The sequence below is a fragment of the Anabrus simplex genome, chromosome 13 (genome assembly GCF_040414725.1).
Source record: "Anabrus simplex isolate iqAnaSimp1 chromosome 13, ASM4041472v1, whole genome shotgun sequence".
Lineage (NCBI taxonomy): Eukaryota > Metazoa > Arthropoda > Insecta > Orthoptera > Tettigoniidae > Anabrus > Anabrus simplex.
Window position 1 is genome coordinate 96815426 of NC_090277.1, and position 27875 is coordinate 96843300.

At 41.4% G+C, this 27875-nt stretch overlaps 1 protein-coding gene across 2 annotated transcripts in view; it reads right to left on the minus strand.

The window, feature by feature from the left end:
* MICAL-like (protein) overlaps positions 1–27875 on the minus strand; it is a 376633-nt gene that overhangs the window by 61301 nt on the left and 287457 nt on the right. For both annotated transcript variants that reach the window (XM_067157278.2, XM_067157279.2), the window contains exons 3-4: positions 25035–25225; positions 4554–4633 (exon numbers count right to left, since the gene is read on the minus strand). In XM_067157278.2, coding sequence (XP_067013379.2) covers positions 4554–4633; positions 25035–25225 — 271 coding nt within the window. The remainder of the gene's footprint in view (positions 1–4553; positions 4634–25034; positions 25226–27875) is intronic.

Consider the following 27875-nt stretch of genomic DNA (forward strand, 5'->3'; position numbering starts at 1 on the left):
GAAGATGAAATAATAATAAAAATGAAGGATTTATCCATATTGAAGAAGGAACTTAAAAGCAAATACAAAATATATAAAAATATAATGTCAGTAGTTGAAATAATTTTGAGCAAAGTTAAAAAAAGACCAAATGAATATACTTTAGCACCTTTCAGAGAAAGGTCAAAGGGGAGTAGGTTATTCGATTACAAAACTTAAAATTATCGGAAGTTTTGGAAAACTATATTAACTTTGGCATGAAGTCAAGGACAACTTAGTATCTCATCCGACAACAAAATATTACTGAAGATAAAGTTCCTTACATGTCTCATCAATTCCAAAGGTAAAACCACTTATCTAAAGACATACCTCGAATTTTTTATGTAATACTTCAGTTCCAATATGAGTTGTATATATTTAGGAATATAAGCCAATGCCCTAAATTATTAAAATATTCAAAAGAAGAAACCCAAGTCACCAACTTTGCTCAAAATTGAAAAGATTTGTGAAAAGAGCAGTTTTTAATTGAATACTTATACCATGCAGGTTAATAAATCTCTTATCTTATCCCAGTTATTTTTGGGGCGACTAGAGACACTCTGGCTCCTTTTGGATAAGGTGGGCTTCTCACCAAGTTAGGCCATTGTTCGTATCACAGCCAATGCCACGTGGGACTTTTGAAATTAACAATCCGACACATCTTGCTGTGGTTCGGTTTCCACATTAAAACAGGGGTCCCGAGGCTATGATTACCATATAACAGTCATGTAAAACTACAAGCGTGCTTAGATTTTGGCAGAATTTTAGAACTGGATGCCGTTCCTGACTCCACATGATTTTCAGGTGAAAATTCGATTGATATCCATTTGAACGTGAATCTCAGAAAATGGGGAATAAAGGAATAACAGCTGCTTTTGAATTAAATAATGAATAATATGTCTTGCAAAGTAGAATTCTGTAAAAATGAGTGTGTTGAATAATACTTATATAAAATGATGTATATTGCATAAAGCAAAATATGTATTACAAATTTGAATTTTGAATAGAATATATTAAATAATGCAAAGTTGTATTGCAAAATTTGAGTTTAGTATGATGGAGTGATTTGAATAAGTATAATATACTCTATGTTGTTGTACAGTTGCTGTATAACAAAATAATATGGTATATTAAATAATGCAAAATGTGTTTTTCAAAAATAGATTTTGTAAACTGTAATGTCGACAAAAGAATTTTTTTTTTTCAAAACTGCTAGCTCCACATGTGTTCAGTTTAAAATTTTATTTCAAGTGTCTGAAATATATGTATTGCATATAAAGAAGCAGGTAAGAAAATCATTTTCTAATAAATAAAAAGTGTAAGGTCTTGTGCCACATCATAATTAGACAAATAAAAAAGAAGATACAAACTATTAAAATATACAATAAGCTGTATAACTCTGACATACTTTCAGCACACACAGAGACACACACACACATCATAAAGGACACACATACATATAAAAGAAAACCACATATACAATCAGACTTAAAACAAGTATGAGAGTCCTGCTTCAACCAGCTGTTGCTTACCACACAGTGAAAGGAAGTTTACGTATTATCACATGGCCTTCACTTCCTTATGCCATCAGTTATCAGTTAATAACCTAGAAATGGAGGGGGTGACGTAAGTTTTCACGTGCATGATAATGAGCTATTTGAAGGGCATGAATAATTTATTACCATCCTCAGGTTAGACAACCTGTTCAGTTTTTATAGAATTGTCCACAGAGAAACTAAATATTGGTGCATGAGACAGAAAAATAGGTACCAGTAATGCAAATCTATATAAAAATTATGCATTTTTCTTACGCCGAGGGTCAGTAGAAACAGGGGTACTATGCCACATCATCACAATTATATTTTTCTTTAAGGGGAGATTGTACTTTGTATACTGAAAATGTTAAATTTGTCTCATTTAGGTACATTTATCTCATGAACTATTTTACTCAAGTTCTTAAAAAATGCATAAATGATCTTATGCCTATCCTTTGTAATATGTATAATTTTCATTGTCTTAAGATGGTTAGTTTCTGAGAAATTGGTAATTGTCAATTAATTATTTGAAAAATATGGATTTTTTAAAAATCATTTACAAAATGATTTCTAAAAACCAACTTATGCAAACTATCTAGCTAAAAAATGGCATTTGGAAGGGAGAATCATGCTCTACCAGCCACTAAAATTTTACTTTCTTATCATGCATAGTTCTTGAGATTAATCTACCTAAATGAGACACATCCAATATTGTCAGTATACAAGGTACAATCTCCCCTTAAAGAACATAAATTGCATTTAATCGTAGTTCAACAATTTAAAAGAAAGTCATCTGCCAGTAAACAAACAAGTACAATAAATACATAACACACACACACACACGTCAAGTGTTCCTATAACTCAATATATATGTTCCATTAGCGATATTGACCCACCAAGCAGGTTGGCCATGCGGTTAGGGGTGTGCAGCTGTGAGCTTACATTCGGCCCGACTGTTGGTAGCCCTGAAGATGGTTTACCATTTTCACACCAGACAAATGCTGGGACTGTTCCTTAATTAAGGCCATGGCTGTTTCCTCCACACTCGTAAGCCTTTCCTATCCCATCGTGATCATAGGACTTATATGTGTTGGTATGACGTAAAGCAACTTGTTAAAAAAAACATACTGATCCATTAGGATCCTTCAATCTTCAGGACATATTCCTCACACATAGCAGAAGAAATTATGTTATATGGGCATGGGTCCAGAAACTCTTTATGTACAACTCTACATAGTACATTAATCATGGGAAATAAACAGAAACAGAATGTACTAATATACACGTACACGAAATGTTCAAAACACCCTCCGTTAGCATTCATACAGGCTCCTACAGTACTACAGACTCTCCCTGATCTCAAGTGCTTAAACATCACATCAACACTGCCAGCATTGCTCCATCTGATGATGGAATATGTTTTGTATTGAATTAGGAGGATACATTTAATTTTTTACTTTGTAAAGTGAAAACCATCAATACGGAATGATTCTAATATCTTGGAAAGGTCACATAACTTGTCTTGATATCCCTGTCACAGTCATAATGTTTGCCTGCCCTTTTCAATAGTTTTGTGAACATTTAATACTGGTATATAATAACTGATTCATTCATAAATTAGTTTATAACTCTTCTTTCCATACAGTATTCCTTGTGCTGCGGCCATTCGGTCGTACCTGGATCTTAACATTTTTAAACTATCTTGCCTGAGATAATGCAACATACAATTGGCCGTAACTGAATACTGGTTCAGGAAAGCAGACACCCACTTTTTCAAAAGGTTGTCCCTGCGCTACATTACTAGTAATGGTTATACAAAAGGCTGATCGACTTGATACTTCCCATCTGTGTGTACGCCGATGTTTCCTATTAGCAGCATGTAGGTTATTAGGAAAGTTCTGCCATCTGTTCAGTATATTTAGAAGCTGAGGTAGGTCAGAGAATCAAAGAGTATAAGCACAGAACAATATTCCTCCATGATCAGAGGAAGTAATCAAACATGACTGCATGCAATGATATTATTAAGGATGAAAATCACATACATCAGAATATGAATTAAAGTGTTAATCACTGCTGTATTGCGGGCTAGGATAAGCCTTAACCTGCAATAGCTGGAGCGATCATTTAATGATTTCATTTTATGATTATTCAAAGTTGGCTGAACTTAAAGACCTGTGAATGTCTCGTGATTCACCAGCAGGTGATTCTGGAGAGAATAAAAAACGAAATGAAGCAAATCGGTCCAGTAGAACGGACGGATTGATTTTCCAAACCTGGTTTTAGTAAACTTTTTTAATATATAGATAACCTTGCTTCATTTAAATCGACTAGCTTGTCTATGTAGCCAGGCTGCCAATATATTACTTCTGTTATCTTCCTTTTAATCACTATACAATAATTGTTTTGTCACATAAAAATCTTGTCAACTTTTTTTATTTTTTATTATCTGCTTTATGTAGCACCGACACAGATCGGTCTTATGGCAGGAATGGGATAGGAAGGAACTGACCATAGCCTTAACTAAGGTCCAGCCCCCGCATCTGCTTGATGTGAAAACTGGTAACCATGGAAAACCATCTTCAGGGCTGCCTACAGTGGAGTTTTGAATCCACTATCTCCCACAGCCACATGCTTGGTACTTTGTCACCTAAAACCAGCAAATATCTCTTTACTTTGAATTAGTGAATGCTTTTGTTTAATTTCACATCAAAATAAATTTTACTGTGTACTCATACGTTTTAAAACGACAAAAAAATGCATAATTTTCATGGCATTACTAGCACACTTTTACCATAAACATGAGTTTTCCCTATTTTTTATAAGAAATTTGAAATCAAAATTTCATACTTATTTAAGGATACACATAGAAAAGAATCATAATAACTTTCTAGGTGTCCATTGATATCAATGAAACCTGGCGGGCACGAGAAGCAAGGCCATGAGTCTGAACGTTCTCTGTTGAAACAAGACTCTCTGTAGAGCGTAGGCCAATTCACGTACCTTGCTGGGAGGAGACTCGGACACCACAACGTGTTCGCTGGAACTGGATGGCCTCTTGACCACAGCACGGGCAGGAGAGCCTGTAGACAGAAAATATAACATCCTCTATATCAGAATGGTATTTGCTATTTGTAAATTGTCCAGTACAGTGCAAAATGTCAGGTTTTTTTTTTTTTAAGGGACAATGTAATATCAAGATCAAACAAAGGTATTTTAAAATATTGTTAGATGAAAATATACCAGGATATAATTGTAAGTTTTTCTATTCATTAACTCTGACACACACTTCCTGCAAATTAGCACAAAAAAAAAAGCAGAGAGCGTGGAGTGTGTTAGGTGGGGCACTACAAAAGGACGTGGACCTACAGAATAAGTATTGGAAAGGAACGAACAAGTGTCAAATCAAGTCATAGATAGATAGAAAGGAGGGGCAAGAAAAGGAACACAAAATAGGACAAACATGCAGGCAGATCAGCGTGTGAAGAGGGAGCAACGGAAAAAGGAGACCCGCCGAATCACCTCCTTGCTGTTTGCCATAGAGCAGAGACTCGCTCTATATATGGTATGAGGACTGGAACAGGGTCCACTCAGCCTCAGGAAATCAACTGAGAAGAGGGCGGGGGTTGATTCCCACCTCAGCCTTCCTTGAAGTGGTTTCCCCACTTCTCCTTCAGGCAAATGTTGTGACAGTACCTAACTTAAGGTCACGGCCGCTTCCTTCCCTCGTTCTTGCCTGCCCCTTCCGATCCCCCCCCCCCCCCCCAACAAGGCTCCCGTTCAGCATGGCAGGCGAGGCCGCTCCGGAGAGGTACCGGTACTCCTCCTCAGTTGTATCCCAGACAAAATGTCTCACGCTCCAGGATAAAGCCGTTGAGGCGGTAGACGTGGGATCCCTCGCCAAATCTGGAAGAAAAGCCAACCTGGACGGTAAATGGATTTTTTTTTAAATAATTCATTTTCAAGACTCATTCTTCTTCTTCCACCGCTTGTGACATACCTCTGGGGTCGCGGGTGCGAATTGTGTAGCACATGCGGATTAGGCCCTGTTTTACGGCCGAATGCCCTTCCTAACACCAAGCTTAAATTGAGGGATGTAATTACTATCGCATGTTTCTGTGGTGGCTGGTAGTGTGGTGTACTGTCTAAATTTGAAGAGGAGAAGAATTAATCAGACGCGTTTAAAATCCCCGACCCAGCCGGGAATCGAGCCCGGGACCCTCTGAACCGAAGGCCTCAACGCTGACCATTCAGCCAAGGAGTCGGACTTTTCAAGACTTCCATTATAACATTTCGATTCGTTTCACTCCATCATGGTTTCTCCAAACAACAGTACCATTAACAATGTTACTAGTTTGACTTTTTAAGGTTTTAGGAGACTCCGATGTGCCGGAGTTTTGTCCGACTGGAGTTCTTTTTTTACGTGCTAGTCAATTTAGTAACAAGAGGCTGCCGTATTTGAACACTTTCAAATCCCATCGGACTGAGCCAGGGTCGAGCCTGCCAAGAAGGCCAGCGCTCTATCGTTCGAGCCACTCAGCCCGACGTCTCTGCAAAGAACGATGCTGTTATTGATATCATCCTTTAATATCAGCAGTAGTAACAAGGGAGCAACGGATGATGAACATTATCTTGAAAACCGTAAGTTGTCTTCACAGCTGCACTTGATGTACGAAGTGGCAACGCTGCGAACTCAATTCAAGATGTCCCCGTTCGACTTCCGAGCTAATACAGCTTTGTTTTTTTTGTTTTTTTTAATCAGTTAAACACAATGTTTTGTCACTCTTGCTATTTTTATTGGTAATGGATCAGACTATGAAGGAACAAAAATGAACGTCATGCTGTTTGATATTATGATCTGCGGAAAGCATGAATGTAACGTACAGGAACAGATGGACGACGTCAGCGGAAATATTGAACGATGGGAGATCAGCGCAGGGAAGAGTAAAAGAATGGTAATATTCAGGATTAGGACTTCGTTGATGTGTCATCTTTTTATTGGTTCACAACAGACAATGCTAACTTGTACAGAAATCTTGATCATAAAAAATTTGTCAAAAATGACGTAATAACTGACATTTTGTATTTTACATCATTGTGTAAAAAAAAAAAAAAAATGTTAGTGGCTTTGCATCGCACCGACACAGATGGCATAGGAAAAGTTGGAAGGAAGCGGCCGTGGCCTTAATTAAAGTACAACCCCAGCACTTGCCAGGTGTGAAAATGGGAAACCACGGAAAACCATCTTCAGGGCTGCCGACAGTGGGATTCGAACCCACTATCTCCCGGATGCAAGATCACAGCCGCGCGTACCTAACCGCACGGCCAACTCGCCCGGTGTGTTAAAATATTTCATTATTTGGTAATTTTATGGAATTTATTAGACTATTTTATACTTTTTGAGCCATTTTCTTACATGTTTGAGGATTTTGAAGCATTTACACGTGTGGTATTTGTTATCACAACTTGAAATGAGGATAAATATGGAGATTTGATAACCTTCACACCGTCTTCTCAATCCGGAGACTAAGGAAACTTTGTTCACCACTTAATTCTTGGAAATGTCCAGATTCTACGAGACACACCTCCAATCGAAGAAGACTTCCTCGTGAAAAGTCGAAATTTTGTTCTGAAGACGCGGAACAGGAGCAAAGTTCTCTGGGAAACGTGAAGAATTTCACCTCGTTTTGTTGACCCGGCAAAAGCCTAAAAGTTTATTACCTTATTATAATGTCTATAACATAAATATAGGCTATACCAACTCGATCAGTAAACAGGGGAGAAAGAGGAGAAATAACAACTGGAGACAAAGATCTAGAAATAGTAGAAGCAAATACAGTACTAGAATGGATGTAGAAATCAGAAGGAAATACAAAGGGGAAGTGCTTTCACTCACAGTGTAAGAAACATGTTATGGAATAAAGATGTACCAATGGAGGCTGAGTACATAATGTACAATACATATTCCATCCCTATAAACAACATATCCAGTCTAGAAAACCAAGAATGACGGCAGAGAGAATTCGTCGTACTGACCATGCGTCACCTCGTAATCTGCAGGCTTTCACACTGCCAAGACCCGTCAGGGCTGTAGTGCCCCGCTTTTTGTATTTTCATACACAACATATAGGGCAGAGACTTTGAGAGTTGACCTGTGACAAAAGGACATGAAAGACGTATCCAGACAGCAGAAATGAAGTTACGAGAAGACAAGAAGGGGCCGAGTTAAAATGAGAACATAACGAAAGGAATTGAAGTGGATAATTTCAGAGAGGAACAGGTTGAGATGGTTCAATCATCACTGATCTGTATTCAGGACTGACGACGAGGTCAATACCGGGCGAGTTGGCCGTGCGGTTAGGAGCGCGCATCCGGGAGATAGTGGGTTCGAACCCCACTGTCGGCAGTCCTGAAGATGGTTTTCCATGGTTTCCCATTTTCACACCAGGCAAATGCTGGGGCTGTACCTTAATTAAGGCCACGGCCGCTTCCTTCCCATTCCTAGGCCTTTCCACGAACTTGCTACGCAGGCGTAGCAGGGGGAGAGGTGATATTCCCACGTGGTGCGTCCCAGGTGGCGGATAGGGGGGTCCTAACCGGCTTGCCGGAGGACTTAAGGGAAATAAAATACCTCTCGCGGACCAAACACACTACTTCCTGCGGGTGGGGAACGCACATGTAGAATACACCCGCGGTATTCCCTGCCTGTCGTAAGAGGCGACCAAGGGATGATTGAATTAGAACCATGAACCTACTCTTGATTCGTACCATCATGCGGGGAACACCATGGGTTGCATGTACTTGCGAGTAGTATCACTAAACTGGTACGAAATAGGTTTGTGATTCGTTGCAGTAAAAAGCCTGGCCTGGTGGATTCCAGTACCCGTGCGTTGTACCGCTATATGAGCGGCACCGTGGGTCAGCGTTGCCTGTGATTAGTACCCACTATGTGAGGAACACCACGGGAATACCGGCGCCCGTGATTAGTACACCTAGGTGGGGGACCTTATCGGTTTGCGTTGGCTATGAGTGGCGCCATTGTGTGAGAAACACCATAGGTCTGCGTTCCCTGTACGAATTGCAATACTTGTGAGTAGTACCATCTTGTGTGGACCACCGTGAGTCTTCGCTACTTTTGATCAGTACCCCAAAATGACAAATACCTACCATGATTCTACTTTACTCGCGACATGTACCATTCTGTGGGGCCTTAGACGTGAATTTAGCACCCCTTCAGACATCAAGCATCATGGTCCCTTTGTCAGTAATACTCTAATTAATTCCCTTCTGTTTGAGTCTGATCCACTGTTTATGTTTGTTTGTTTTTGTAGGGTTCATGCCCATCCATTCATTCTTCATGACATTTTTTATTTTATTTTAGTCAGTGGATGAATTTTTTTGTTATTTCATTTCGTACCATTAGGGGCCGATGACCTCGGCCTTTAAACAACAAGCATCATCATCACCTAGGCCTTTCCTGTCCCATCGTCGCCATAAGACCTATCTGTGTCGGTGCGACGTAAAGCCCCTAACAAAAAAAATTGATTTAAAAGAACTTGGAAATGATAATCTATTCTACAGCATTCCCTCATTTCTCTTCCTATGCATTTATATCTACCACAATGTGTCCTCTTGAATACCAACTTTATCTTCAATTTATGATCTTTCCTACCTGTAAAAGCTCCACTCAAGCGTATTTGTCTACTAATGTCATTCCATGAATTTCTCCACTGAATCACTGAAATAGCGTATGGCTTTTTTTTTCTTTTTTTTTTTTCGCTAGTGGCTTTACGTGTATGGCTTTTAGTGCCGGGAGTGTCTGAGGACAAGTTCGGGTCGCCAGAAGCAGATCTTGGTGATTTGACACCAGTAGGCGACCTATGCGTCGTGATGAGAATGAAATAATGATGAAGACGACACATATACCCAGCCCTCGTGTCAGCGGAATGGTTAAAATTCCCGACCCTGCCAGGAATCGAACCTGGGACTAATGTGACCAAAGGCCATCACACTAACCATTTAGCCATGGAGACAGACATTTCTCCACTGAGAGCGCGGAACATCGCGCTTAGTCGAGCAGCTCGTCTCCTATTCCGAAGTTCGAAACATTTTCATGACACTAATCTTTCGTCGGAACTCACACACAACAAATCGTGCTGCTTTCCTTTGCACCTCTTCTACTTCTCGTATTGGACACACCAAACGGATCTACATTTATTTATTTATTTATTTATTTAGCGTATGGCTAGAGATCCAGTGTCTGTCTTAGGTAGGATCTACACTTCTATATACGTATATCTAATCAAATATATTAATCAAATCACTACTAATATGCATTTAGGGTAGTCGCCCAGGTGGCAGATTCCCTATCTGTTTTCCCAGCCTTTTCTTAAATTATTGCAAAGAAATTGGAATTTTATTGAACATCTCCCTTGGTAAGTTACTCCAGTTCCTAACTCCTCTTCCTATAAAGGAATGTTTCTTTCCTCGTGAATTCCAACTTTATCTTCATATTGTGACCTGTCCTACTTTTAAAGACACCACTCAAACGTATTCCTCTACTAACTGTCATTCCACGCCATCCCGGAACATACCACTAAGTCGAGCAGCTCGTCTCCTTTGTCCCAAGTCTTCCCAGCCCAAATCTTGCAACATTTTTGTAACGCTACTCTGTTGTCGGAAATCACCCAGAACAAATCGAGCTCCTTTTCTTTGAATTTTTTCCCGTTCTTGAATCAAGTAATCCTGGTGAGGGTCCCCTACACTGGAACCATACTTTAGTTGGGGTCTTACCAGAGACTTGTATGGCCTCTCCTTTACATCTTTACTACAACCCCTAAACACCCTCATAACCATGTGCAGAGATCTGTACCCTTTATGTATAATCCCATTTATGTTATTACCCCATTGAAGATCTTCCCTTATATTAACACCTAGGTACTTACAGTGATCCCCATAAGGAACTTTCACCCCATCAACGCAATAATTAAAACTGAGAGGACTTTTCGTATTTATGAAACTCACAACCTGACTTTTAACCCCGTTTATCATCATACCATTGCCTGCTGTCCATCTTACAACATTATCGAGGTCATTTTGCAGTTCCTCACAACCAACATCATCCGCAAAAAGCCTGATTCTAATTCTTTACTCATATAATTTATATATATAAGAAAACAAAGGTTCAATAATACTGCCTCGAGGAATTGGTTTAAGAGGAAGTACTAACACTAATCACCACCACTACACGCTCCAGGTGGAATCTCTCGCCGAGTCCGGGGGGAAAACCAACCCTGGAGGGTGAACAGATTAAATAATAATAAATTAAAAGCGCATAACGTAGATTTCATGACAACATGGTCCGAATTTTTAATTTATAAAGAGATCGTTACCACTAAATATATGTTACGTGTATATAATTCTGCAGTATTAGCCTTCTCGTTAAAGAATTAATAAGGGAATAAGACTTACAAAATGTACCACACTTCGGAACTAACTGCTATGCGGAGAAATACATAGCCTGCCCTCTTGTAGCGCTTCTATGAAGTGACGCAGGTTGTATGTAAGTACCAGGTAAATCGCCTGCCCCATCGCCTAGCTGCTTTGGCCGAGCGGTTTAGGTGTTGGTTATACGACTGGGAGGGGAGAACTTCTGAGGTTCGAGTCTCTAGATTTCCGTGTCGGATATAGCGGCCATGTATCTTTCATGGAAATCGCCGTTGTATAACCTTCTTCACTGGCCTGTGTGAATGTGTGTGTGAAAAAACCTCTGGGCGGTGGACCCGGGGCTTAGCTTTCCCTTTACCCTTTACCCTGGGTTCACCCTCAGAGGTTTCTCTCGAAGGAGAGTTTTGCAAAGAAAAAAATTGCTAAAAATTGCCTGTTCACTCATCACGATAACAAACATAATAGTAAACGAGCGATGATGATGATGATTCGTGCCCATATTGATCAATTTACTATCGAAATGAAAAATAAATGACGTTAACATACAACTTCTATCGCTCCTTCAATAAAGATGCAGAATGACGTGTTCCATACCCCAGGTTCTAGTTTGGACAAAAGTCTGTCTGATTCAGCGACCTGCAATATTATGTATTTTTAGCAAGCCCCTTAGCTCATTCTCGCTAATAATAATAATAATAATAATAATAATAATAATAATAATAATTGTTTAACATACTATCTATTGTCCATATTTGAAGAGTCGTCGGGGTCCCGCAACAGATCTTCAACGAAACAACAGCCAATAACATGGGCTTGTTACATTGAATCATCATCAAATAACACCAACTTCAGATGGGACTTAACCCACTACCTTTGTACCAGAACCTTATGCGTATGCGAATACAAAGACGCACACTCGAGATGCTGTCAATTGTGTACACTGTTTTATTTACAAATGAACCACCATCTCGACTAAATTTTGGATGTAGCCTAATTTCTGGAGTCGCGAGAGCAAAGTCACTAGCACTACTATTATACTTTCTTGTCTTACATTCTGTCGACGGATGAACAGTGAAAGGATGATAAAACGAAGTTTCGAACTGCCCTGAAGGGGAAGAAAGGTCGAGTAAGACCAAAAACCAGAACGGTTGGATTTAGTGAAAAACAGATTCAAAAATGCAACAAGGAATGGACCGTAGTGGAGGAAGAGAGTGGTGGAACGCCCGAGAAAAGTGGAGAAGAACCATAACAGCCCCAACCTAGAATGAACTGGACAAGAGGAGATGATGAAATACTATGTTTCCAGAAGTAGAATAACACCCGCGTCATCCCCTGTCTGTCGTAAGAGGCAACTAAAAGAGACCTCAGCGGCTCTTATCTTTCGAGAGTGGATTGGCGACCACGGCGCTCTTAGCTGAGTCCTGGCATTGATTCCACTCACTTGTGTCAGGCTCCTCACTTTTATCTATCCTATCCGGACTCCCTTGGTCAACTCTTGTTTCTTTTCCTACCCTGACAGTATTACGTACGAGGCCTAGGGAGTCTTTCATTTTTGCGCCCTTCGTGGCTCTTGTCTTTCCTTGGCCGATACCTTCATTTTTCGAAATGTTGGCTCCTTTCCATATTTCCTTCTCTAATTAGTGTTAATAGAGGACAGTTGCCCAGTTGTACTTCCTCTTAAAACGATCACCACCATGTTTCCGGAGACCTGTATTCCGCCTTTCCTTTTTTTTTTTTTTGTAAGATATCACAAGAAATTTGAAAACTAGTAGGTAACATAGTGTTTGTCGTACACAGAAAGAATAAAAACTGCACCTGTTTCATTAGCATACGAATTCACAAGGCGTAAATTATCGAGAGACTTCCATAATATTGAAATGTGAATCACGAAGCACAAACTGACGCCAATTTCATCAAAACTGAACAACAGAAAAAATAAATTTCGTACAATATAGGTACACACAAAATGGAGAAAATGAAAATATTGTAATAACTGTGTGTATATTTAATAGTCATTTTGTAACGAGCTCTAGTGTGACAAAGGAAGAAAAGTATCTTCTTTTTCTACCGCTTTTCCCACATGTGGATTTAACTCTGTTTTATGGCCGAATGCCCTTCCTGACGCCAACCCTATGTGGAGGCATGAAATCACTATTGCGTGTTTGGTGGTGGTGGGTAGTGTAGTGTATTGTCTGAATATGAATAGGGGAGTGTTGGGGCATACACAAACATCCCATCCCCGAGCCAGAAGAATTAATCAGAAGCGATTAAAATCTCCGACTCGACCGGGAGTCGAACCCGGGACACTCTGAACAGAAGGGCAGTACGCTGACCATTCAGCCAACAAGTCGGACAAAAGGAAGAAAAATATATTATGTCTAATTCTGTTCTCCCCTGAAGCCCCTGCAAGATATCAACAAAGAGTCTATGCCACGCAAGTAGAGTACATGAGAGTATAACTTCAGAAAATTAACAACAGTTCTGGGACGCCGTGTCCAATTCTACCTGAATGTAAAGGAGTTATCTCTAACCAATGTTTTGATCAGCAAACTTTGTTATAAAGCTGGAGCGTACCTCAACACACAGCACCGGATCTGATGGGCTTCACCCTACAACTAACTACGTACAGTTTGACCACATAGTTACACAGATACTTACTTCCTTCCTGTGAACATCGTGGACACGATACGTCATAAACCTAATAACAGTAGCCTTCCTGTCAGGAACTAACGCAATGTAATGACCTTCAAATTTAGCTTCCAGTGGACACGGGCACCTCTGGAGCGGAAAGATGTTACTCTTTCAATGTAAGGGACTTGAGATATCATGGTCATCAGTCTCCTGTACTTCTTGTATGGGTGAACATGCTTGTCTGATGATAACCTTTGTCTGTGTTTTCGTAATTAACTGGGGCTTACATTGGGAGGATCAACATCTGTAGCTTGTGTATTGAGTGAAGTGATTTTAAATTATCAGTCTTTTTAATATTGTGAGCAGCATGAAATAGAATAGTTTTAATAAATACATTTTTAAGACACTCGCCAGGTTAGTAAGAACCCTAAGCATTTTAGGGAAAAGTCCCTTGCACCTACACCCAAACACTCGTGCAGATGTGAATCAGTTATCGTGGGTTGTTCTTGAGATATTTCATCAGCTTTCTTGAACAGGTAGGTCATCCCGAACATAGCCGAACGTTTCAATCAATCAATCAATCAATCAATCACTGATCAGCATTTAGGGCTGTCGCCCAGGTGGCAGATTCCCTATCACTAGGCAAATGCTGGGGCTGTACCTTAATTAAGGCCACGGCTCCTTCCTTCCCATTCCTAGGCCTTTACTATCCCATCGTCGCCATAAGACCTATCTGTGTCGGTGCGACGTAAAGCAAATAGCAAATATATATATATATATATATATATATATATATATATATATATATATATATATATATATATAAAACAGTGCTGTTTTTTTACAAGTTACAGATCGATCTTACAGCGACGATGAGATAGGAAAAGGTTAAGAGTGGGAAGGAAGCGGCCGCGTCCTTAATTACGGTACAGCCCCAGCATTTCCCATGCGAAAATGGAATACCACAGAAAACCATATTCAGGGCTGCCGACAGTGGGGTTCGAATTCGCTATCTCCCGAATGCAATCTCGCAGCTGCGCGCCCCTAACCGCACGGCCAATTCGCTCGGTACTAACACTTTAGAAAAATACGAAAGGAAAAGCGTTGGGAAAATCTTTAGGCCAGTATGCAAGGAAGGAGTGTGGATGAAAAGGATGTCTTCTGAATGATATCAACATTCTGAGGAAATGTCAGACACAATTAGGAAAAGACGACTGAAATTGTATGGCCAAATTCAAAAAATGGACAATGAAAGACTTGCTAGAAAGATATTTACTTACGCCTCCTCACTAAAAGTGAAAGAAAAAGACCTGCACCAGGCCTCTCCGGAGGCCATACGCCATTATTATTACTAAAAGTGAAGAATAACTGTATAATAAAAATCGAAAAAGACCTCCGAGAATTCAGTGTAACAGGTGAAATTATTTGTGACAGGGCTAGCTTTAGAACGTTGGTGAGCAAATTCATCTGCTGAGTTCAATCACGCTCCTTATTAGCGCACAGCGTTGTGAAAAATAATAATAAAATAATAACTGTTTCGACCCCAACTTGCTAGCAAAGGGATCCTCCCACTGATACCGGAATGATGGAAAGAGGGCTCCCTGTATCCAGTGAGCTGCTAAGACCAGGTTATGACTGACCCGAGATTGAACCAGGCGGGCTTCTATCATCCGACTTACGTTTTCCCAAAATGGTGAGTTGTGTAAAGATTGTCATCAATTGGGTGAGGCCCAGCGGCTAGATCGATCTCCCTAATAATTGGTTTAGTGAAAGAGAAGGCCTAACGGCCTTAACTTTCTTGTAAAGATGAAATTAGATCAGATATGAAATATTGTTTCTTTCTCACTTCTTCTACTTCTTTTTCTACCGCGTTTCCCACACATGTGGGGTCGTGGGTGCGAACTCTGTCGTACATGTGCATTTGGCCCTGTTTTACGGCCGGACGCCCTTCCCTGCGCTAACCGTATATGGAGGGATGTAATCACTATTTCGTGTTCCTGTGGTGCTTGGCAGTGTGGTGTGTTGTCTGAATATGAAGAGGAAAGTATAGCGACAAACACAAACAACCAGTCCCCGGGCCAGAAGAACTAATCAGAGGCGATTAAAATCCCCAACCCGGCCGGGAATCGAACCCGGGACCCTCTGAACCGAAGGTCTCAACGCTGACAACTCAGCCAATCAGTCGGACTGTTTCTTTCTCACTGTAAATATAATATTAGAATAGTTTAGATGTTGCGTTATTAGAGTGATTTGAAGCATTGAAAAATAAATACATGTAAACAATGCTACAATAATTGGAATTATAAATCCTGTAGTGCGCAGTAAATAAATAAATGAATTCATTTAGATAAATGAATATTGAATTTTCACGACCGCGTTGTAATCGAAACAGACTTTCAACGTATTAGGTCGTGTTACGTGCATGTAGTACGTGTTGAAGAGATGTTAAGTACAGAACAAAAATGGCCAGCCGGATACCAGTGGGATCCGAACCCACAACAGAAATTACTGTACATAGATCGACCAGAATGCCTCTACTGTAGTCTGCCCGATGATGTTCATCAGTGGGGTGAGGCCCAACGGCCAGATTCGTAACCTTACAGGCAAAACAGAGAGACTACCGGACATTAGTTTGACCACAATGCCTCCCTCTACGGTGCGGAGACACTGGCCAAGATAGAAGATCCTGAGAATGAGAATAAAGGAAAGAAAGTTCCTCACAAGATCTTGGAACTCAGGAAGGTGTCGGAAAAATTTACCTTTCACAGGAGGTCAAACAAGACATTATATGCCAGGATCGAAAAGTTCATCACCAAAATGAGAAAGAGGAGATTGGCCATTTGCGGGGACATCTGAAGAGGGTGAACCCAGTGAGACTAGCTCTTCAAATACTCGTGCCACAGGAGAAATGGAAAATTCATCCCCAATGACTCCCAGAGGTAAACCGATATCTACGCGAAGGTGGTATAAAACCACCCGAGATTCTAGACAGATTTGTTTTTCGAAAGAAAGGTGCGGAATTGAGGGAGGAACATCTCGAGGTGGAAGAAGGACACAGTAGAAGTCTGAGAGTGAAAAAAGCTATGACGAACATGTAAAGAAGAAAGGAGTAAGGCTGAAAACAACGGATGGCACGTAGTTCGTGTATTCGAAACCCACAGTTGGCTCTACCGATGTAAATAATTAAATTAATTAAACAGAACTTAGAAAAATCAAAATAGGAGCAGATTACTTAAACTGGGCGCTTACTTACCAACGATCACGTCTTCAATTTACGACGAGGGACTGTTAGTGAGAACTGAATGACACAACTACGAGCCAGTGAGCACACACAATATAAAAGTGTTGGGGAGATGATTGGCTAATCACAATGATGTTCTGGTTGAGTAATGAATGAGGATTACCTCATCCAGTTCACACATGAGGGATGGTAAGGCCCATTGTCTTGTCTTTGCGAAACTTTCACAGCGTAAAGAAAGTATGGCATATTGAAATATCTTCCCCACAACGACTGTGGAGTTATGATCATTATTACTTTAGATGCATGCTATTTTCATCTCAGTAAGCTCTATACTTCCTGTATTTTCTGCCTCCCGCTGTTCTTTGTAACTCACGATTGCAATCTACAGGATCCACTTTGTGTGCTCTCATTTACTTGGTGTGTCGTCGCGGTGTGAGGCCTAGCATGAAATATCAGCACGGCCAATGAAGCTACGCTTGGTTTACTGGATAGGAACGGGAGATTACAGACGAAAATGAGGGCTTTTGGGCTAGACAAGCGAGTGGTTGAATGGATGGCTAAATTTCCAGAAAATAGAACTCGGAGAATTAGAGTGGGTGAAGCGTTATTTGATACTGTAATGATTACTAGTGGGATCCTACAGGACATTATTAGTGGACCTTCATGTTTTCTTATAGATAAGAGGCAGTCAAATGAAAACCGAAACCCGCTGTAACGCACATTCCGCGCGAAAGTTGGCACCAATGTTCTTACGTATTGATACTGCTATCGCTGTTTTAGCAGAACTGCATAGCCGCAACTCACAGGTGCGCGCAGTTGTTGGGTTATGTCATGTATTTGTTTGTGCGCGGCTGGTCTAGTGTGTTCGTCTAACTGTAGAAATGGAGGCAAGCAAAGAAGAGCAGAGAAGTGTGGTTCGTTTTCCGGTGACGCAGCGCTATGAAGACACTTTCCAGAAACTTCTAGGCGCCACAAAGTCAAAATGCCCTGGAATGCTGTCGCATGATAATACTTGCAATACTTGCAATCTGGCGAACGTTACCGATTTGGATAAGAGAAAACTTCAACATCCTCCGTACAGCCTTGATCTTTAACCTTGTGTGATTTTCACATTTTTGGCGACCTGAAGAAAGACATTCGTGGACGTTGGTTTCATTGGGAAGAGGAAATGCAAGAGTGGATGCGGTTGTGGATCCGTCAGTGACCTACCTCTTTCTACAAAATTGGAACTCATTGTCTCGTCTCCCAGTGGGATAAATCTATTAACGCTTTTGGTAATTCATTTTGAATAAAACCATTCCATGGTCACGTTGTAGCGGATGTTCTATTTTCTTTTGACTGCCCCATTTATACCAGTTGGCTCTCCAGCCCCGTACTTTCTAGTTGCAAGCGTCCGGCGTGCACTAATGATGAATGAGTTGCCTAACCACTGGTTTACAAAGGAGCGCTACAACGTGCTGTATTTCGGATGTGAAACAAATAGCAGTCATACACGTTCTGTAAAAGGATGCATTTGTGAATACGCCAAATAAGCAGAAAATAAAGTCCAATAACTCAATTTATGCACGTACAGACATTCCACTCTACCAAAATGTCCAAACTCTATTCTGCGAAATACGTGTATAGAAGGCATGCGGCTATTTCGAAACTCTTGCGCGTACCGTCCACGAGCTTCGGCTGCACTCCGACCAGATTCTGTACAGATTAAAATTATGCCTGTGTATTCGTTGTTACTGAACACACCAGCCAGTGTCAATATGTTGAAAGCAACTGTAGCAAATACCAGCCTACTACTGAGCGTTCCAAAACGAGGGTTACTAACGCAAGGGGGAGTATTCGACGGGTAGCGCTCAGGAACATGCAGCGAGCGGCCGTCCGTTTGTTATCTTTAACCTGCAGGCAGTACACAGAACAACAATCTACCCGAAATAATTCACCGTTACCGCAGCCCGACTATGGAATCTCTTACCAGTGGACGTCAGAAGCATGTCCAGCACCTTAGCTTTCAAACATGCCAGTATCGAAACAGTAGGTACACAAACATGCATCAATCATCAAGTTTTGACCTGAAAACACCTCCTCCTACTTCCTCTTCATCATTATTTCCCTCTTCCTTTCACAGATCTTTTTTCTTCTTACTAATTATTCTCGTCACCTCTCAATCGACGGCGATATCTCGGTATATTGTAGAAATTTATCTATTTTCGAAACTTTCTCTGAAGTAGTATTTATAGTACTCATTAATCATATATTTTAATATACGCTTACGTACGATGTGTATTATAGGCCTATAGATGACATGATTTGTTTTATACGTGTGATTACTTTTTATTAATACAATTTTTTGCTAGTGGTTTTACGTCGCACCGACACAGATAAATCTTGTGGCGACGATGGGATAGGAAAGGCCTAGGAGTTGGAAGGAAGCGGCCGTCGTCTTAATTTGCCTGGTGTGAAAATGGGAAAAACGGAAAACGATCTTCAGGGTTGCCGACAGTGGGATTCGAACTCACTATATCCCGGATGCAAGCTCACAGTCGCGCGCCCCTAACCGCACGGCCAACTCTCCCGGTATTAATACTATTACTGTTATTATTGTTAATATTGTTTTCATATTATTGTCATCAGCAGTTATTATTAACAGTGTTCTAGGTTAAGACTGCTTAAGTGTAAGAAAAGAAGTACATGCCAGAATAAACAAAACATATTATATTATTATCTGTGTCGGTGTGACGTAAAGCAAATTGCAAAAATGAGATTGAGAATAAAGCAAACAAAAGTTTCTTAGTGAGCTCCTCAGCCCTCCCCTCCCCCACCCCAGCTGGTAATGTAGGGACAAAAGTACCTTGGTACTGCTATTAAGAACTAAGAAAGAAATCCCTCTTTTTTTCTTTCCTTCTGTTTATTACCCCTTTTTTTAATCTTTCTTCTCTCTCTTTGTGGAGGGTACTAGGGCATCTCCACAAAAAATGGGGTGGGGGGGCTGCTCGAGCACCGTAGCACCCCCGAAGTTGGCACCTCTGAGTAGTAGTAGTAGTAGTAGTAGTAGTAGTAGTGCGTTGCTATACCAGAACATAATACCACTGCTTCTCTCCGAAACACCCGAACCTTCGTTCTTCCCTTTCGTTCTCAGCTTATTGGAAAGAGGAGTGGCCCGCCACTCCAACTCCCAATGGAACATTACCGAATGTCTCACTGGCTGGAACTGTGTAGGGCAACGGGCGCAATGTGACCATCTCCTTGGCAACAAAATCGTTTCCCGCTACGCCCATGTCGCTTGGGAGCCACAAAAAATTAATTCCGGTGTTAACCCTCCACAACAACTGGGATAAGGTGAAGAAAGAGAGTTAAAAGAACAGTAATTCCTAGAACCGCGCAACGGCCTTTATTGCTTGTATGTCTATAACTCATGGCCAGGAAGGCATAAATCAAAGTAGTAAATGATTGAGGAAATGAGGCTATGTAGAGCTAGCAGTTGGTTCGCGGTAAGTGGGATAAGCTCATAGAAAGTAGGATGTGACAGGTTAACCACGCAAGTCATCTGTAACTTAGTTACGTTGTGTAACAAGGTCATGCTGTAACCGGAATTTGAACCAAGACCTCTGATCTCCAACCTTGATGTCAGCTTCCTCTGCTCAGTGGGAACGTACAGGAGTCTCTGAGTGGTGTTGCTTCCACTTACTTGTGACAGTTTTCTCGCCCTCATCTCTCCTGTACCGGGCAAGTTGACCGTGCAGTTAGGAGTGCGCAGCTATGAGCTTGCATCCGGGAGATAGTGGGTTCGAATCCCACTGTCGGCAGCCCTGAAGATGGTTTTCCGTGGTTTCCCATTTTCACACCAGGCAAATTCTGGGGCTGTACCTTAATTAAGGCCACAGCCGCTTACTTCCCACTACTAGGCCTTCCCTATCCCATCGTCCCCATAACACTTATCTGTGTCGGTCCAAAGTAAGGCAAATAGCATCTCTCCTGTCTGACCGCCCGAAGTCAATCAATCAATCAATCAATCAATCAACGATCTTCATTCAGGGCTGTCGCCCAGGTGAAAGATTCCCTATCAATTATTTAGCTAGCCTTTTCTTAAATGATTCCGAACTACTTCCCAAAATTTATACAACATTATTCACGATGAATTACTGAAAATGAAAATCCACAGCCTGTTTCCAATCATTCGACCGGGTCAGGAATGGAATGAATGTATGAATCACTCGTCTGGGGGCGAGGATAGGAATTGTGCCTGCGTCGAAGCCTGACGCACTCCACTGGGGCAATAATCAATGAAAATGGACAGTGTTGCTGGAGTGAAAGATGACAAGGAAAAACGGGAGTACCCGCAGGAAAACCTTCCGCTTTGTCTAGTACAAATCTCACATGGACTGACCGGGATTTGAACCACGGAATCCTGCGGTGAGAGGTTGCCGCCTGAGTCACGGAGGCCACACGATAAATTATTGCAATTCCTAATTCCTCTTCATATAAATTAACAACTTCCCCAATTTGAATTCCAACTTTATCTTCATACTGTGATCTTTATTACTTTTAAAATCTCCGCTCAAGCTTATTCATCTACTAATGTCATTCCACGCCATCTTTCCACTGACAGCTCGGAACATACCACTTAGTCGAGCATCTCGTCTCCTTTCTCCCAAGTCCTCCCAGCAACATTTTCGTAACACTACTATTTTGTCGGAAATCAGCCAGAACAAATCGTGCTGCTTTCCTTCGGATAAGTAATGCTGGTACAGGTCCCATACCTTTATTTATAATCCTGTTTATGCGATTTCCTCAATGAAGATCTTTCCTCATATTATCACCTAGTTACTTACACTTACTTAGCCTGAGGAAATTTCACCCCATAAACACAGTAATTAAAACTGAGAGACCTTTTCCTCTTAGTGAAACTTACAATCTGACTTTTAACCCCGTTTACCATCATACCATTGTCTCCTGTCCATCTCACAACACTGTCGAGATCTGTTTTGCTGTGTCTCACTATCCTATAACGTATTTACTACTCCATACATTGAAACATCTTCTGCAAAAATTCTAATCTGCAATTCCAGTTATTTACTCATATAACTTATATACATAAGAAATCAAAGGTCGAATTATATAGCCCTGTGGAACTCCCCTGTTAATTTCTGAGTTCTAGAAATTTAGTCACCTCATTCAGTCATTTTTGTCATTTATATTTTTGGCTTATGTCCTCATGTTCGACAAACCTCCATGATGTACCCTGTCAAAGATCTTAGATAGGTCAATAGCGATATAGTCATTTGACCACCTGAATCTAAAATTATCTACTATATCTCGCTGGAATCTTATACACTGAGCCTTACTGTAACAACCTTCGTCCGTCGGATGGAGACGTTAAGCCTTGGTCAAACTCGGTGTTATTCGACAGGATTATGCTACGTATCGCATCATCCCGCATCCAGACACGCAGGTCGCCCGTGAGCGTCGATTAGAATCAATCGTGTTTTTCTTCGCGCGACGTTGCGGAGTTACGAAAACTCAGCGGATTTTTTTTTTTTTTTTTTTTTTTTAGCTTATCTCACAACCGACCTCAGCCAAGACTAAGTACGTTACTTTGAACCACTCATAAGGTCAGTAACTTGAACCCGTTGGGCGTAAAAATTGGGGTCGAATTGAGGACGCCTTGGGGATGCTGCGTGTTTATATACGAAACCCCAGCCACAGATGCAAGGCCTACTAAGTTTCTTCAAGCAGGCAGAGGATTACGTTACTCTGCAGTGAAGACAATAGTGGAAGTACAACGTTGCGAAACGGGCAATTAATTGGCTAAGAAGCTTACATCATAATCATGTAATATGCTCTCAGAGAGGCAATGAAGGAAACGAGTTCCCGAGGCAGGTCATCGACTCTGCGCCAGAATACTAAATGTGCTGGAGCGAGCGAACGAGAAACTGCAACTGTGTCAGAGAAAGTTCCGGACCGGACTTCCCTGTATTCGTTTGTCACACCGCCCGTCCACCCATCCCAGGGAAGCTAGTCGCGTTTACAAGATATATTCGAAAGGGGAAGGGCCGTATACCTCCTCCGCCACAGTTTCCCTAATCAAGTGGTTTTTAACTTTGCCGGTTCGTGAGAATGGAATACGACGGGCAGAAATGTTGGGGACCGTCAAAGTAAACAAGAATATATACTGCTTTTAGATATAAGGATGCTTTGGAATTAACTGAATTAAAATGTATTATTATCATCATCAAAACTATCTATAGGCCGTCAGGCTCCATGGCTAAATGGTTAGCATGCTGTGCTGGTCACAGGGGTCCCGGGTTCGATTCCCAGCAGTCGGGAAGTTTGACCATCACTGGTTAATTTCGCTCGCACGGGGGCTGGGTGTATGTGTCGTCCTCATCATCATTTCATCCTCATCACGACGCGCAGGTCGCCTACGGGAGTCAAATCAAAAGACCTGCACCTGGCGAGCCGAACATATCTTCGGACACTCCCGGCACTAAAAGCCATACGCCATTTCATTTCATCTATAGGCCCACGGTATGTTTTATATTACAGCCCATTTTTTCGGGCTTAATTAACATAGTGATATGTCATAATTAAGTGCGCTTGCTGAGTCGAATGGCTTATACTGTAGTCTGTATATAATCCAACCGCGCCATCTCAAACGGGTTGTGTATGGCCCCCAAGATCCTCCCGACCTCAGCAACACGGATTTCTTTCTGTAATACAGTGGAACATCGATACCTCGAATCAACTCGGAACTAGCACATAATTGAATCATATGTATCTGCGGGTTTATAGGCTACTGAATACATAAATACAATACTTAAAAACATACAAACTAACTCTATTTTACGGCGTCACTCATTATAATAACTTTTTAGAAGACAGGATACAGTAGTGAAACAAAAAACATACCTCTTTTAACACCTTTGGAAAAATCCGTTAGTCTCTTTGTGTGTTATTGTTAACTGTTCCTCCCTTCACGTTGAAACTTCTCGTCAATACCACTCAGCCGAGATTGTCATCCGCGACTTAGGGGGTTGCTTTCGTACGTGACCGGTAATTAATTCACACCCGATAAAGAGCGAGGCTTCGCCGATTTTCCGATCACTAGAAGTTTTAGTTTTTCGCTTCCCGTCATATTAGCTTCCAGCATCACTGTAACCCTTTCTCTACTTGTTAACTGTTACTCACAAACCACAACTGCCGTATTGCACAGTTAATGCTGCACAAAATTCGAGTTACAGAGTATTCTTTGCTACTAGGGAGGAAATGTTTGCTTCGGGAAATTTAAGTTACTTCAAGATATTGAAAATTCAAGTCATGGAGGTTCGACTGTATTTACTGAAGGACAGGGTGTGTGCAAAACAAACCCCCTATATTGTAACACTTTCAGAGCAGCATTTCGGCTGAAATCAGGAAAATCACCGAAGAAACACTGCGGCGAGTCACTGGGAATAAGCAATGACGAATAGCAGCATCCATTGATGAAAACGGCGCACAATTTCAATACCTGCTTCGATTCCAATAAATGTAACGAAGTCTTACGTAAGTGTTGTGCAAATTGCATTACTGTCTCTAAGGTGTATTTTATATTATAGCTCATTTTGTCGGGATGGTTCTATACGATTCACCTTGTTCATCGCTAGACTGAGACTTCCAATACGGCCTTAATAATATCTCGAAAATTTTCCGCAACATTTTTTGAAGTTTGCTGTTAAAACTAATTTGGAATTTCAAGAAACTTCTAAGCCCACGAAAACCTTAGGTCGACGCTTTGAAAAAAAATCGACTAGGTGAAAAATCCTTACATTTATGTTCTTTTCCTCCTAAGTCCCAAATTCGAAGGACCGTAACTCGGACTCCTAACGGATTTTTGTGAATTTCCGATTTTTGTAGGCATTTTGAGTGATATCAGGTTCTTTGGCATCAAATTTGAACTTCATAGGGTGCGTGGAAGTATCTCATATTTATAGATCGCAACACTTCAACTACCATTTTTATTATAGACTAACAAATCTCATCCTATTTTACAAAATTCCTGCAAACAGTTGGCCATAGTTTTTGGAATCCCTCCTATTCCTTTACTTGTAAATCGGAGCAATTACTGCCTTACTAAGACGGTACCTTGCCCAAATCCCATGTTTGTTGAACTACAAAGATTTAACAATACTGACCTTGCTGGGAGCCACCGAAGGCCTGGTAGAATTGTGACAGGTACGTGAGGATAGACAGACGGTCGGGTACCTCGTACTCCACCATATCTTCAGCATCGAGCAGAGCTGGGATCCCCAGGCACTGTTCAGCTGTTCGGAACGCCAACTCATTGTTACGGAAGATGTCGTCCTTGTTCAGGCTCTCAAAATCTCTGGAAAAACACAAAATATCCAATTACAGTGGTCAAAAGTAACTAAACAACTTCAGTAAATACACACAAAAAATCCACAAAATACAGTCTGGAAAAAGGAAATTGAATTTATTATGCAATCTCTTTGTGAATATCACAAATCTAACTTCAGTTGTCGGTAAACGTTGGCACTATTTTACGAGGGTAATTTTTCTGTTACCGTGCCACAATTTTAAAGTTTTTTTTAAACGTACTTTTTATGTAAAACTCACCGTCCAGGGAAAAAGGGTATTTTATATCAACATCAGGCAATTTAAAAAAATGTTGATCTGTTTTTAGCCCACGAACCTACTATGCTGGCGTAGCAGTGGGGAGAGGTGATACAACCATGTGGCGCGTCCCAGGTGGTGGATAGGGGGGTCCTAACCGGCTCGCCGGCGGATTTGAGCGAAATAAAATAACTCTTGCGGACCAAACACACAACCCCCTGTGGGTAGGAGACGTCGACGAAGAATACACCCACCGTATCCCTTGCCTGCCGTAAGAGGCGTCTAAAAGGAGCGACCAAGGGATGATTGAATTAGAATCATGAAACTACTTGTGAATAGTACCATCACGCGGGGGAAACCAGCCTTGTAGTACCACTGTGTTAGGTGCATAATAGGTCTGTGATTAGCAGCAGTAGTGAGTGGGTCACTATGTGTTTACAATACCCGTGATTAGTACCACTACTGTATATGCGGAACACCACGAGCTTACGTTGCCTGTGATTAGTAGCAATGTGAGGAACACCACGGGAATACCGGCGCCCGCGTTTAGTACACCTAGGTGAGGAACACCATGGGTTTGCGTTGCGTATGAATGGCACCATTATGTGAGAAACACCATAGGTGTGCGTTAACTGTGCGTCCTACAATACTTGTGAGTAGTACCATAATGTGTGGAACACCGTGAGTCTTAGTAGCGCAACATGAGAAATACCACGGTTCTACTTTACTAGCGATAAGTACCATTATGAGGGGCCGTTGACCTGGATTTTGGACCCCTTTAGACAACAAGCATAATCGATTCACGATTGCGCTTTCGAAGCAGTCCCTTGGTCAGTAATACTATTGTTTATGATAGTTTCTGTGGGTCGGATCCGCTGATTATTTTAAATTCATATTCATCCACTCATTCTTCATCATCGTTTTGAATTGTGGTTAGTGGATGACTTTTGAACTTTTAAATTGTCCTTATATTTCGTCTGATTTCGTACCATTAGGGGCTGATGACCTAGATCAGGGCCTCTCAAACGCCCAAAATCTCACGTGTGCAAATCGAGGCGCAAGAGCTCCGTGCACTGTGCATCGCTCCCGCTCGGCACGGCTCGGACCAACCCTTCATCTCTGGGCTACTCGGCTAAGCTCGGATTTGGAGCGCTACGCAGCAAGTGAGGAAAAGGGAGACAGGGGGAGCGTGCGAGACAGGCGTGGGGAAAGAGAGAGACAGCACTATTGCTCCAAATCGAGGAGTGGGGGGGTCTACACTCTGGTCAACCAAGCGAAGTCGTCTTTTGCACCGTGAGAGGCCCTGACCCAGATGTTAGGCCCCTTTAAACAAGAAGCATCATCATCAACAACGTCTGTATTGAGCTTTTTTTTATCTATTGCAAAAATATAGATTCGCGCCAAAATAACTTGTCAAAGCAGGCATCGTATTATCTCTCTCTCTGATCGGTTCCTCAATTCTGAGGATCGTGATCTCCGAGGATACTATTTGCCAATTGTCTCAATCTCTTGAGGTCCTTTGCCGAACGTGCTACGCCAAAGATGTTCAATCCAGTTACACTCTTGACAATGTTCGTTCACAATTTCTCTTGCCGGCAACATTTCAAAACAAAAAAACAAAAACAAAAAAACCGAACAGTTTTTCTATGCTGTCATTCACACGCCGCATTGCGTGTCCAAAGAATTGTAAAATTCTGTTTACATATTGATGATAATCTGATTCTGAAGTTAAGTTGGTTTATAATGGAATCATTGCTGCAAAATGCTGTCCAGTGTGTATGCGTAACACCACATTTCAAAATAATCGATTTTCTTGAGATCTGTAGCACAAAGAGTCCACGCCTCGGTCCCATAGAGGAAAACTAAATATACCGGAGTGGATACTACTCTGATTTTTAGTGGTAACGAGATAGAGCGATTCTTCCGTATACGAGACAAATTCGTCGTTACATTTTTGGCCGTAGCTACATCTACCTGAACTGAAAATGACTGAATTTCTGAGTCGTTCTCCAGTTCCTTGAAGATGTCTGTGCTGGCTAATTTCTCGGCTCATTTATGACTCATCTGACATCACCAGAAAGGGTGAGAATTTTCTCTACAAGACTAAGCAACCATTTTTATTAGATTTATCACTTTGGATTATCGCGAAATAGGCAACACCGCGGGGGTAGAAAAGGACGAAGCTAACAGGAGGACATACGAATGGGAGTGAGAGTCAAATGCTGCATTTTATACTCTCTCTTAAGTTAGAGACGACCGGGCGCGTTGGCCGTGCGGTTAGAGGGCGCGCGGCTGTGAGCTTGCATCCGGGAGATGGTGGGTTCGGATCCCACTGTCGGCAGCCCTGAAGATAGTTTTCGGTGATTTCCCATTTTCACACCAGGCAAATGGTAGGGCTGTAC